The sequence below is a fragment of the Fistularia commersonii genome, chromosome 17, assembly GCF_037954325.1.
Source record: "Fistularia commersonii isolate RoL2024-O1a breed Wild chromosome 17, RoL_Fcom_v1.0, whole genome shotgun sequence".
In the NCBI taxonomy this organism is placed as follows: domain Eukaryota; kingdom Metazoa; phylum Chordata; class Actinopteri; order Syngnathiformes; family Fistulariidae; genus Fistularia; species Fistularia commersonii.
Genome location: NC_141300.1, coordinates 14492911 through 14507804, shown reverse-complemented (window position 1 = coordinate 14507804; position 14894 = coordinate 14492911). Strand labels below are relative to the sequence as shown.

General features: G+C 39.4%; 1 protein-coding gene across 6 annotated transcripts in view; it reads left to right on the top strand.

Moving 5' to 3' along the window:
• frmd4a (FERM domain containing 4A) overlaps positions 1-14894 on the top strand; it is a 104530-nt gene that overhangs the window by 35383 nt on the left and 54253 nt on the right. For 4 of the 6 annotated variants that reach the window (XM_086162771.1, XM_086162777.1, XM_086162770.1 and 1 more), the window contains exon 1: positions 10879-11345. The exons of the other annotated variants lie outside the window; for them this stretch is intronic. In XM_086162771.1, the coding sequence (XP_086018897.1) occupies positions 11151-11345 (195 nt within the window). In that variant the 5' untranslated portion in view covers positions 10879-11150. Of the gene's footprint in view, positions 1-10878; positions 11346-14894 lie in introns of those variants that run through there. 6 annotated transcript variants of the gene reach the window in all.

Below are 14894 nucleotides of genomic sequence, written 5' to 3'. Positions count from 1 at the left end.
TCAGATGCAGAAGTGGCTGCTTGGAAGGTCAATGAAAGAATGCAAGAAAATGTAGAAAGAAACAAGGTAAATTTTAAAATGTCATGGCACATACAACAGGAATCTTTTTTGTCAATTGAGGCTCGTCTTCAAGGCAGTAATTCTTTAATTCAAGAACAGATATAAAAGAAAGTAGACAAAAGTGCTTTTTTTTTTTGTTTTGCTGAATGATGACTCTCTCCACACGACTGGAAGACATGGAGATCACCCTGGAGCACATGCTCATGGATGTCTTCGTAAGTTATTGTTCATTTTCTCTTTCGGATGTTTCTTCATGTATGTAGAGATAAATTTGGCCGAGGCACTTTTGTCTCGCTTCACCTTTATTTGCTCTCATTTTGGATGCTTCAGGTGATGTCCCTTGTGCATAATTATACGCAGAAACCAGAGGCCAGCATATGTTCATGTTTCTTCCAGATGCTCTCTCATTAATTAGTTCAAAAATACATTCTGATTAAATGTCAGAAACTAAGGTGGTTTAAGGGGTAAATGGGGTGACTCTAAATACAAGATGGAGAGCACAGGGCAAATTCAGAACTCATTTGGTCTTATGAATAACTCTTGTTGACTTCCTCATTTATCAATGCTGTAAGATTACAGCAAATTGTTGAATCGGTGACCTTTATATGTCGTTTGTGTTGTTCATATTGGATCACGAGCCTGCATGGAGAAAATCTTCTGACTATCTGACTTCAAACTTTGTGGGTCGTGTGTGGATTTCAATTGTTTACAATGGTAAACCTGTAAAGCTGTTAATATTGGGAAAATCAGTCAGATGCAGCATTTTTTCGTGTCTAACTTGTGTTGCACCTTTCATCAAAAACAGACTAAAATGTATCCTGAAAAATATAAAATTGCTCCTGCAACTGTGTTGGGTTTACTGCCCATACTGTATGTTTTTTAAGAATATTTTTGTATGTCTGTGTTGATAATGTTCGGGAGAACATATTCTTTTGATATTCAAATATCTGATTGTATGTGGAAAATCACTCCAGATTGTTTATATATGTGGCAACTAGTTTAGTTGTATTTGAATGTATATTTTGAAAGCTTGGTTCTTTTACTGATGTTACATGAAACCTCTTTTGGTTGCTTATTTGGTTGCTTATTTCCATATTTCCTGACTATAGTTTTGATAATTTTTGCATATATAGGTAACTTCTTGCCAGTCAATTCAATTATTTTAATTGACAATTAAATTTTTCACAAAAAAAAAAAAGATCAGATATATCGTCGATAATATAGAGATATATATTACTACAATGATGCACTATTCAGGGCCCTGTGGCATACAGAAGTCACTGTTTGAAAGAAAAAAAATAACTGTTCTGTGATGCATCTTACAAGCACAAACATTTACATAAACACGTAGACACTGGAAAAACATATACACATGCAAAAAACATAAATAGTCTACTAAGTCTGAAGAATACTCGATTTTATCATGTTGTTTGTGTGATGAGTTTGGTCGTTAGGCATTTGTTTCCCCTCAGTATTGTTGAAAAGAAGAGTAATCTGCCCTTCCGCCCATATACTATGATTCTAAGAGTGTGACAGCACAATTCCATAACTGAGGGGAGTCGATGTTGTTTGCTTATTTTGGAGATTTGGGGAATTGCAGACCCTGAATGGGTGATTTGTGACTTACAATGAAGATTAGTGTTTGTGGCTACAGCACTATTTTCTATTATTCGTGCTCTGCATGTGGGATGGTAAAGTGGGAGTCAGGAAAATGGTCCGTCCGCGCCATTTACCTCGGGGCCATAATTACACTGCTAATTTATTTATTTCTCTAATTGGTGGACGGTCTGAAAACGAGGTTACTTGGCTGCTATTTGTAGAGAAATGTCAAAACTGGCTCCACCCATTTCAATTTGATTGTTTACCATGCTTACATTTGGTTTTGAGTTCACACTATCAATACTAGAAACCACAAAAAAATGAATTTGAAATAGGGACCAGTTATTTCAATGTTATTTTCTGTGCACTGTCAAGTTTAAGCAGGGTCACTTCATGTTTTTTCCAGGAATAACGACCGATGGTAGAAATATTTCAGACATCAAATATATTTCACCACTTGAATAATACATTATATGAAGAATAAATGGATGGAGCATGTGCTCAGCTGATGTGAACAAACACTGCTATGTGCAGAAACAGACATCATTAAATGGCCATTAAGGATCTTAACAATAATGACAGTGATTATCTTCTCTCAAATTGCGATTAAGCTGGGAAGTACAATCTTTTGGCTTAAAGCAGTAACTAAGCGAGCAACCATGGAAATAGTTTTTCAGCTATTTTTCATCAGTACAGGTCATATGAATGATTCAGATATGCCAGAGGAAGGAACTTCCTTTACAACCTCATTCACTCGAATAAAATTGGGTCATTGTTCAGTTGCCGAGTTTGTTGTACTGTAGAGACCCCCGGTGAAAGTGCAATATATTTTAAATGTAATTCTTTGACATTCAATGTTAAAGCCAGATTTTAGTATGTTAATGCCAGTCAACTTCTATCACAAAGAAGCAGTTGACATTGCCACAAAAGTATGTTGAGGTTAAATTTAAATCACTGCAAGACCTAATAAAAACTACTGCATTTGTTCATTTTTAGCCAAAAACCAGTGATAAAGTGCAACTTTAGCTTGATTTCCATGACAGAATGTCTTTTCATGTCAACATATCAGTTCCTGTCGAAGCTATTGTGCATTGTATTGCTTGTCCACTGAGCTTTGTATTCTGTAAGAGCCACACAAACATGCTCTGACAAACATACACTCTCTCACACACACACACACACACACACACACAGAGAGAGAGAGAGAGAGAGAGAGAGAGAGAGAGAGAGAGAGAGAGAGATCTTTGTTGCCCAGTTGCTTCGGTGTCATTCATAAAGGCTGTGAGTCATGTCAGGAAATAAAGCATCATGATTAAAAATGCATTAATTTCATGTGTAGTTTAATTTGAATATCCCCTTTGTGTACCACACCAACTGCTCCCCGACACGTCTTTTTTTTTTTTTTTTTTCCTGTAGGCCCTGAAGGTAGAATTAAACCTCCTTTCTCTGGCTCCTCTTCCTCCCTTTTCGTTTTTTTTCTTCCAACCCCCCCTGTCTTTTCAGTCATATTTAACAGATGAGGACCTCAGCTGGACTGGGCTGTTTCCATCACAGCTGCTCTGCTCTTTTCAGCAGCATGTAGTTCTTATCTCTGGGAGACCAGGACTGTCACAAAAGGCCTGTGGTCTCTGAGAGACTTGAGGCTGGCAGGAGCACAAACACTGTGACGCAGCGATAGCGGGAGCTTAGTCTCTTTCCCCACTAAAATTATAGTACGCCATACTATTCCTGAACTACGCTGCTCTATATGTTTTTTTTTTCCAATAAAAGCTATCAACATGGTGTATTTTGTGTTGCGTTATGTAACACTTCTGTTTGCAGTATCATTATTAATTTTCCTTGTAAGCTTGTAATACAAGATATTGATCCCTATAGGGGAAATTCTTTTGTCACAGTAGTGCAACATTGACAGTATTAATAAATATGAGTATAAATATGAATAAGAGCGACGATTAAAGGATAGAGAGAGAAGAGACTGATCTTCCTTTTTTTATTTCGGGTTTTCTACCAGTGTATTCACTATCCCTCCTCTCTCTGGCTTCTCTGACCTTCCCTCTAAAACATCTAACATGTGCTGTCCCTCTGACGGACTCATTCCTGATCATATCCGTCCTCATCACTTCCAAAAAGAGACGCAACATTTTCATCTCTGCTTTCTCCAGCTCTGCTTCCTGTCTTTTCTTCAGCGTCACAGTCTCTAAACCAGGGGTGTCCAAACTACGGCCCGCGGGCCAAATTCGGCCCATGGTCTATTTTTAATTGGCTCGCAGCAAATTCTAAAAATATAATTGAATATGTCCCACACAATGAAACTTGCAGTTAAATCTCTTCATGCTGTATTATTATGTTGTACATTTTTTATGTTCTGTTTTGAATATTGAAGAGATTGATGTTGCTGTGAGCCATTTCATGTGACTCAGTCTGACGGTTTTCAGAGAAACTGAAATTTCACTGCAGATAACATTTACCCTTTTGGTAGTAAAATAAATAGAAAGCTGTGATGTATGCTGTTATTTTTACTTTAACCATATGCAATTAAAAATCATAGTTAACTAGCATTTTATTGATTTTGCTAATCTTGATACAATAGAAGTGACTTTATATACCTGACCACCAGTGAGTGGCCCAGTCCCTTTTATATTTTTCTATATGTGGCCCTCACTGGAAAAAGTTTAGCCACCTCTGCTCTAAACCATACAGCATCTTGTACACCTTTCCTTTTATTCTGGCTGATATTTCTCATAGCTGTATAACTGGTTATAGCATATTCTCTTCAATAGCATCTGGTAGCTGCTCATTTGGTTACACTATTTTTACTTGTATATTCTGTAAAATTCTATATAATTGTTTATATAACATCTCTATAGTACCCATTCTTAGCGTACCATAAGACATCCGTATGTTTATAATTCCATCAGTATATTGATAGCCATCTGTTAATCACTGCCTATTTGTACATAATCTGCGCATAACCATTATCCACCATACTTGCGCTAGCTGTACATATTCTGCTCATATCTTATCCACCTCTACTTGGACCAGAGGTAAGAAAAAATGCATTTATTTTGTAAATACTGCACTTCTGATTAGATGCTAAATGCATATCGTTACTCTGTATCCTTACATGTGTCATGACAATAAAGTTGAATCTATAATTCTTCTATCTCACATTATCCCAGATACTTTTCTCCACCCGTTCCAACCTGCTTGGAACACGCTTCTTCATCTCTTTTCCACACTGTCCATTGCTCTGGACAGTGCAAAGGGATAATGCAGCGCCCTTTGACCTTCATACATGTCCTGCACCAGTCTAACATACCTCTCTGCTACTCCAGACTTCCTCATACTGTACCTTAGTTCCTTCCTCTGGCCTGCCGTGTGCTTTTTCTATGTCTACAAAGGCACAATGGACCTCCCTCTGAAATTCTCTGACCTTCTCTACTTGCATTCTCAAAGCAAATGCTGCATCTGTAGTAATCTTTCAAGGCATTAAACCATGCTGCTGCTCACAAATGCTGACTTCTACTCTCAGTCTGGTTTCCACGACTCCTTCCCATTTCTTCGTTGTATGGCTCATCAACATGATCCCTCTATAGTCACTGCAATTCTGCACATCTCCCTTATTCCTAAAATGGTCACCATCAAACTTCTTTTCCATTTCTCCAGCATCTTCTCTGTCTCAGAGATAGTGTTGAATAATCTGACCAGAAACTGCCGCTGCCTCACTCGGACACTTTCATACCCCCACAGGTATTTCATCAGGACCAACTTCCTTGCCACTCTTTATCCTCTTCAATACCTGCCTCACTTCACCTTTACTACTCACTGCAACTTTGTGGTCCACAATAGTCACCTCTTCTACCCTTCCCTCTCTTTCATTTTCCTCATTGATTCAGTACTCTTTCCATCTTCCCATCACTCTTTCAGCATCTGTCAATGGGTTTCCTTCTCTAGCCGAAACTGCCCGAACCTGCTGTATATCCTTTCCATCTCTATCTCCCTGTTTTGCAAACATGTATGAATCTCTCCTCCCTTACCGTCCAACCGAGCATACAAGTCATCATACGCCCTTTGTTTGGCCTTTGCTACTTTACCTCACGCTGTATCTCCCTGTACTCTTTTTTTTGTTCTCTTCAGTCCCCTTAGTGTCCAACATCTTCTTTTCTAATCTGTTTCTCTATACATACTCCTGCACTTCCTCATTCCAACACCAAGTCTCCTTATCTATTTTTCTTCCAGACAACACCCCAAGAACTCTCCCACCTGTCTCCTTGATCACATTAGCCGTAGTTGTCCAGTCATCTGGGAGCTTTCCCTGACCACCCAGAGCCTTTCTCAACTCCTATCTGACAACTGTACAATACTTCTCCCCTTTCAGCTTCCACCATTACGCCCTCTGCTCTGCCTTTATCTTTCCTGTCAGCGGACTCATCCTACAAACCACCATCCTACGCTGTCTGGCTACACTCTCACCTACTACTACTTTACAGTCACTTATCTCCTTCAAATGATATTATCTATACAAGATATATTCTACCTGTGTGCTCCTACCTCTGCTCTTATAAGTTACCCTATGTTTCTGTCTTTTCTGGGAAAAACATATTCACTACAGCCATCCCCATCTTTTTTGCAAAGTCTACCACCATTTGTCTCTCTGTGTTCCTGTCCTGGAAACCAAAGCTCCCCATCACTTCTTCATCCCCTCTATTGCTTGCACAAACATGCCCTGTACAAGAGATTGATATGTATAGTAATATAATTCACTTGATTCAGGTCAAATGTGCAAATAAACTGTATAACAAGCTGTTATTATTCCGCCTTTGCATGTAAATTCTGATGTCAGCACAGAGGAGACACACCAGAGACCTAATAATTCAGAGGTGTATAATTCAGAGGCCTCATCTGCTATTCAGTGGCGCAAACTCCAAATCTAGTTTTCATTCAAGTCTGCTGCTGCTTTCATAATAGCATACTTATTGGCCCAATTGAATGATATATTGTAATTCTAATTCCATTCAGACATGATGGCTTTACAATTAAATGGATGTAGACAGTTCTCAGATAAAGCCATTGTAATTATTTGGGGCAGTATTTAAAGACCTTTCCTGGGTTATTTAAGGTAAGTGCTTTGAAAAGATATAAAAATTCCCATTCCCATTATTTACAAATGCTATTTGTTCCTGAAATATTCTAACACAGTGTATAATTTCTTTTGCAAAGGCTCTACATTAGAATACTATTTTCTTTTTCAATATTCACTGGGGTTGTGGGCTTAAAGACGAAACACCAATCTTGAGTAAAGGCATTTGGAATTGAAATATATATTTCAAATATTTGTTGGAGAAAATAGATGATGGCGTGGTCTTCAGGTTGTAAAGATATAAAAAATTATTGCCAAAATAAATTCCTGTAAAAAACACAATTTTAACTGAGCACCCTGATCTCCATCCAATGAAAAAACCCTGGACGCAATTTGGAGACGGCAGGTTATTCTGAGAATTCCAACTAAATTTTGGATCCTCTTGCCTTCCAGAAATATATCTGTTTCAATCCAACAGTTGAATGTTTATCCAAAGTTCAACCCTACCATCCCTGCTAACTTTGCTTTGGATACTGAATAGCTCACCAACGTGTTTTTGATAAACATCTACCCTCTTGCTTTTTGACGAAGATGCCTAGTGGCAGACAGAACTGCATTGCAAAGTCAAGGCTTATTTGAAAGCACTCCAAAGATCAACATTATCATTATTCAATAGCTATACCATTGTGAAATAAACATTTTTGGCTTGCTGGAGTCCCATCTGCAAACAAAAAAAGCAAGCTTCCTTAAGGGAGTATTCTGTTTTCAAAACAGACATATAACATTTAGAGGTGTTTCTTTCCGAGCCAATGATGATATTATGTCTGAGATCCAGTAATACAGTACAGTTTCTCTCCTGTCCAACAGGTTCAGAACATTTTGGGCCAGTTTTTTTTTCCATCAATTGTTGACTGAAGTCTGTCTAGTGTGTTCAAATGCAACTGCTTCAAAATATGTAAAGTGACATTGTATTGGTAAGTGGTGCGGCAATTTCTAACAGTGATGATGAAAAGACAGGAGGCAGAGCTAGAGGTGGTAGAGATGGAGATGTTGAGGTTCCCTTTGCCAGCGACAAGGACGGATAGGATCAGGAATTAGTCCACCAGAGGGACAGCACATGTTAGATGTTTTGGAGAGAAGTGTCAGAGAAGCCAGACTGAGATGGTTCGGTCATGTTCAATTCATGAATTCTGCCATATTCTCAGTGTAAAATCGGCAAGAATTTCAGAAAATGATGACATTGACTTGACAGGGTGCATAATTGAGAAGATGCTTAAAGAGCTGTTTGTATGCAACATGTGTCTTTTGGGCGTTGAGAGCGGGACAAGGGTAAGCTGAGAAAATTGATGCAACCATTTCATCCTCTTGAAAATGTCGAAAGAAAAAAATCAATGTATGGCAGTCAATGTTAATTTTGTGTTAGTCTGCCACTTATCAATGTATGGATTTCTTTAGTGCTAATGACTAAAGTGCTTATCATGTTGAAAGAGGCATGAGCAAAGCAGGTTGAGCAAATGTTGGGCTCAGCAACAGTCTGACCAGAACAACATGTCCCTGTGTTAAAATAAACAAAGTCTCCACTTATGTAGTGCTTTAGTCAGTTTCAAACTGCTTCAGATTGGATGACATTCACCCATTCATACACACTCAGGATGGCGGCAGAGCTGCTATTTAAGCTGCTGAACCGACCATCGGGCGCAACCGGGGGTTCGGTGTCCTGCCCAAGGACGCTTCTGCATTCAGACCGGAGGAATCGAGAATTGAATTAACAACGTTTCAACCGCAGGGACGGCTCTACCGACTGAGCCACAACCGCCCCCGAATCTTTCTCAAATATAAATACTGTGCCCTAGTTTTCACAATGAGTCATATAAATGCCCTAATTTACTGAAAATTTCACAGGCAATATGTTATCTCTCTAAGCAGTTTAAAGTGTTTCCCAGACCCTCTTACACCAACACCACTGAGGGGATGATAATTGAAGTGGAGGCGCCCCTGTGGAGAAGTCATTATGATTGGTTCTGGCCTGATGAAGGATGGGAGGACCTATTTGGTGCTCATCTCCTTCTCAAGAGATAGAGAGAAAATACTTGCACACAATTAGGTGCTGAGAAGCTCATGCTGTTGTTCTGTCTTGGTACGGTTGCTAGGGACAAATGACCCTGTTTTAAGAGCAATAGTCTACGTCTGTCTTTTGTCATTCGTATACTCTGAAAGCATAAATATTCAAGGATCTTGCGCGCTATGGATAGAGAGGGAGTCCAGCCTGAGGGTTTCTCCAAGCCCACACACAAGAAACACAAGTGAGCAGCAGGACGATCAGGATGACTCAGAAAGCCGTGGGCACACACTGACTGGGTTATCGGGGTAAATTATCAGGATACATTAATGCCAGAATTCTACTGCTTTAGTCACGTCTGTGAAAAGAGACTAGGTCAACAAGCACTTAAAATAAACACAAAAGTAAAACCATCCGGAGAATTTCTTTGCACACTCTTGCTTTTTCACCTTGTCCTTTTTATTCTTTCTTACTGTATTACCCATTGCTTTTCACCAGTGGCAGTTCATTTTGAGTGTGTGAGATGATTCAGTTCAAGAAGGCATTTAAGAGTCTTCCATGTTTGTACCAGATATTTGTAGTTTACGTGCACATTGTGCGAGCTCTTGTAGATATATTTTTAAATACCGGACTTAATTCACATTTGCTTAAATTTGAATGCTCTTTTGCGCAGCTGCCAGAAAACAGGAAATTTGTGATTTTCTTCAACCTTTAATCAAGATTATTTTAGGAAAAGGTTTCTTATGATCTCCCTGACTTGTGAAACAAAATATTTTAAAGCAAAAAGGATTTCGCTAAAACCCCTATTTAACTGCTCAGTTTACTGTAAAGATGAACTGCGTATGACTGCAATATTGTTTTGTCTTACAGTCATTGATTTGTTGTAGCAATTGATCGGTGCATCACATGTAATAAAACAGTAAAAATAAAGCCATAATGCAAATACATCTATTATTAAGGGGAGTCTGTATTTAATCTAGATTGACGTATACCTGTTTGGGCAGAAGCCATGGCAGCTGAGTTTAAAAATAAACCTCTGATGTTTCTCATGTAGGGCAAAGCCAGTCACACACTGATGTGAGTATTGAATAAATAATGCTTACTGGGGATTACCACTGCAGATGATTTCTCGCTGCACACCGTGTAGCTGTAGAGCAAAGTATTCGGATGTGTATGTGCGTATTGTGTCTGTGGTAGGCGTTACATACAGTATCATATCACTGACGCTATTTGGCTCACTATTTCAAGAAATTATAGTGAGCAAAGCGGGCAATTGTTGGTTTCAACTTCAACTCAAATTGTGGGCTTAATGAACCAACACAAAAACACGAGTGTGGTAACTGACGTGCGTCTTACTGCTTGTGATGCAGCATAGGCTACTGTAACCAGAATAGCCAGTGTGCATGCATTTGCACTTACAGACCATGTGTGCCTGCATATGTTTATGCATATGCTTTGATCCACTTTAGTTAATCAGCTGGCAGTTTGATGTTGGTGTGCAGAAGCAAACAGAGCTCAGTGACAAGTGATGATAGTGAATATAACTGTAAGTCACTCTAGGGGCAGCTTTAATTCATGAGTGCAATAGCACTTAATGGATATATGAGCACCGTTATAGTGGAAACAGGGGACTGACTCAGCTGAATACAGACCTGAGTTGCAGCTGCTATGATGAAATATGTCTTTCTGGTCAAAGGCTCATAGGCTTTCCCTGCATGCATACAATAAACACGCATGAGAATAATGTGTGCTTGATTGCAGTTCTGTACAGTATGTGTGTGTGTGTGTGTGTGTCGACCCCACTCGTTATTGTATTCTAATCCAGACAGTGCACGGAGAGAAAGCCGAATGTGGGCTTTCAAAGATAATCTCCCCACCAGATGGCAAAAAATCCTATATTCCTTTTGAGGTTCCACATGTGATCTTTTGCGAGGAGCAGCGCTCTTTCTTATGCGCATGCGCAAGTGAATCTGCGCTCACACATTATTATTGGGTCACGTGAAATGAGTGCGTATGCTAATAACAGCTAGTACGTCATGTTACTCCAGTGACCTGGTTAAGCATCCTACTGAAGGAAGAGAAGAATGGAGAAGGGGGTGGAGGGTCTGCCAGAGTTAGAGACAGTGAGGGAGAAGAAGGGAAACAAAGCACGATCCCTCACGTTTCACATTCTCCACCTCGCAAGAAGTAGAGCGGAGCCGAGCGGAGCGGCCAGAGCTTTTAGCTAACATGGAAACACAGGCGGGCAGAGGGACATAAAGCTGGAAAGCCGCTACAAAACACACCCCGCGCTTTCCTTTTCTTTTCTTTTCTTTTTTTTTTTTTATAACACGAAGCAGCTCACAAGCTTGCATGAACAAAGCTGCCAGGCTGGACGGGACGGCAAGGGGAAGCACCTCGCAAACTCGCACACATGTACTCTCCCCCGCGGATACGCACACTGTGGAGCGCACCATGGTGGTCCAGGGTGCAGTGACGCCCGGGAGAACCCGCAGATTGATGCTCAAACTGCCCGTAGGGACTCTGCGAAGGAATAGCGGGGAGAGGGTAAGGCGTAACATCCCGTTTATTCCCACTTTCCTTCCTTCCTTGTACTTTGTCCTCTCTCTTTGAGTCTCCCCGCGCTGTTTTGTGTGGATGGGATTGACGAAGGATCTTGGCTAATCCGAGGGACAGTATTGGATTTGAGTTGGCGGAGAGCAAGTCAGCGGCAAAGCTTTTAATCTGTACAGTGGACAATACATCTGTGTGACAGTCTTCCTGTCAGTCTGAGTCTGTCAATCCTTCCACCGCTAAGTATGTCTGTGTCGATGCCAAAGTATTCCCCTGCCGTCCTCGCTTTTCAAGGTTGCAGGGAAAGGTTTGCCGTTGAGTCCTGCTTGTTTGCTTGTCACTGTCAACACTGCTGTGCTGACTTGAGGCACAAGGAAGGGCCTTTCATCAAGAAAAGCCACGCAGGATTGGTTTTAAGCGTGGGCTGGTTGAATAGAATTGTTTAAGCAAGAGACAGACATGGAATGTCTGTTGCAAAGTTAACCTTTATGTCCTTTGTTAAAGGCAGGCTGCAACCTGCCAAATGAGTCACTTCTTCTCTATCAACTTGTTTTCATTACAAGAAAACGGTACACGTTCAGAGCAGAGAGTGTAAGTCTGTGTGTGTGTGTGTGTGTGTGTGTGTGTGTATGAGAGAGAGATTTCCCCTCTGAGTTTTTTTGTCTGAGGAGTCTCGGCTCTAGTGTGAAGAGAATCAGACTTAACTGGAGAATATGCACAGGTGATGAGTGAGCTTGGTTTGCAGCCTCTGTTTACTCATCAAATCCAGTTGAATTAAACATGTTCCTGAAATCATGTCTTCCCACTTGATACAGTTTGGCAGAAGTTTAATTCACAAGCTTCTAAATGAATGTGACTTCTAAATCCTGCTTAAACTTCCTGGAAAATGCCTTTCAGTATGATTGATCATGTATACTGATTCTAGAGTCTCGAACACAAACACTCAATCAACTTGCAAGGTATCACAGCTTTCTTATTATGGGTATTTTGTAAGAAAAGCTTAAATATCATTACATTACATTACACTACAGTCATTTGGCAGATGCTTTTATCCAAAGCGACTTACAAAAAATTAAGTACAAAAAAGTAAGTTACTGTGAAAGTAAAAAAAATTAAGTCACTGATATAAAAATATCAGTATTTACAGACATACTTTATTATGCTCGCTATATACCAGGGGCGGGCAATTATTTTGGCTGGCGGGCCACATTTCTCATTTAATTTTTAAAATGAAAATTGCAGTTTAAATTGTTATTTTTGGGGCATTTTATTTCAACTTTAAAATCATTAATGGTCATAAATATGTACCAATATTATTTTGTATGGAATCATCCATACAAAATGAGCAAAAGGAAAAAAGGAGTTTCTAAATTCAATGCTGTATATATCAATTTTTATGTTGATGCTTGTTTTCTGTGTGTTTTTGGTGTTTCTGGGAATGCTGTGGGTGTGGTTTGGGTTGCAATGAATCTTGTTTTTTTTTTTTTTTACCTGGCATTGAGCGGGAACAGTTAGTTGTCTTGCAGGCTTGCTCATTAACAGCTATTGCTGAATAAACAGACCGTCACATGGGTGTTTCCCTGACTAAAACGCTACAATATTGATTGAAAATACTTAAAATATTCAAAGAAAATAGTTTGGCGAGTCAGATGTTGCCCGTGGGATACATACCCTCTATAAATGCTTGCCAAATTTTCATAAACACGCTTCTTTTATTATCAGGTTGCATTGAGGCAAGACATTTGAGAAGCATAGGTGTCAGATTTTAAGACAGGATTAGTATTCATGTTTTTTCAGAACCAGCATGTTGAGTCTGAAAGATTTTGTAATTTCTAATCGATTTGTTGATCATGAAAGCATTTAGAGAATCATTTAAATTTAGCAAGTTAGTTTTCTGTTTTCTGTCCAATAAATTGTCATTTCCTTGTATTGATTCTGTCAATGATATACCAAAGATTTGATTCCACTTGCTATCTCTGAATTTTCACGGAATTTACCTAGAATGTGTTTGGGTCCAGGATTTTTGTCAGTGTTGCGTAGTGGCTCATTTAATTCAATTTAACACATTAGACTGTACAAAGTGGTTCTATAATGGTATGATAGAAATTGGGAAAAAATAAAATTATTAAACTGTAATTTGATGTCACACTGCCACTTAAGTTATGCTCTTGAATTTAAAAATGAGTCTCATCCTATTCAAAGAAGTAAATGCAATACACAAAATCAGACACAGAAACAAGTGCAAGAGGGAGGTCTCACCCCTGATTATTTCGAATCCTCCTCACAACCAGCTGCACGCAGACTGATTGAGAAAGACTTTCTTGTTGTGATTTGTATTCAGTTGTTTTAAGTGGCTGAACAAACGAATGTGCAGCAGCTTCCCATGCAGAGGGAGAAAGATACTGGTTTTAAATGGTTCTTTGCAGAGCTTTTTTAATCACTACATGGGTCTAAAAAGTGAATAAAAATATCGGACTGTTGGTCTGAATTTCCGTGATCGAGGTCACGACTTTACCTTGTAAAGTTCCATCCGAACCACTAAAATTCTTTCACTTTCCTGCCCTGACTTGTCATGTTAGGTAACTCATTGCATTATACCTTGTGATTTTTTCCAGTCGCGGACTTAAAACTGGCAGTCGTACAGGAATTGTAAGGAAATCCTAAGAGTCGCAGCAGAATCTTACCAGAGTCGCAGTGTGCTCCCGTCATCTCAGTCCTCAAGTGTGAACTGGTAGTCTCAAGTCTTTGCGCATATGTGGCTCAGTTTTCCCTCGTCTTAGGCTGGGCTTACAACTTAAGAATAAAGATTTTGAAAAGACTAATGTAAAACTATCAACTCATACCAGCTGACATCTCAAGACTGGTTTTTAGAGTCTTGAGTCTCAGGGTAGTCTTACTACAATTTGACTAGGCTGAGACCCAAGACTGTGGGTCTCTCATCTAAACACTTTGTAAAGATTTTGAAAAGACTCATGAAAAACATTTGCTAGATTCTTTCAGCAATAATTTATCCACATGCAATGTCGTGCTTATTCAGTCCAACAATAAGAATCAAAGAAACTTTATTTGTCTCTGAGGGACAATGGAGGGCACAAGGGGTATCATAGCAACCTAGAGCAGGTGAACATCTATAAATGTATAGAATAAATATGAATATATGAAATAAAGGTAAAAAAAATAGATAAAAAGAAAGTGGAGTAACTCCAATGTCAATAAACGTCAATAATAAATAAAATGTATTGTTATAGCTTTTCGTCCTCCACTTGGTCACGATGCATTGGAGAGTTGGCAGTGCACTGGCTGAGATTTTCTGCCCACGGCTCCACCATCCACTCCTCTTTCTGGACGGTCCATAATCCTTGGGACATCCTTTGCAGTTCCCGTCCATCCATACCGCAAATAAATACAGTCTGTGCCGCCAATATCGCTGCGGCAATTGTTTTACTACCGGTCGTCCTTTTTCCGATTTTGTTAGAGCTTATCTCTTGGTTGTTGATTTGATCTTTACCGTGACTTAAGGCTAACGGTTGCCATAATATCAAA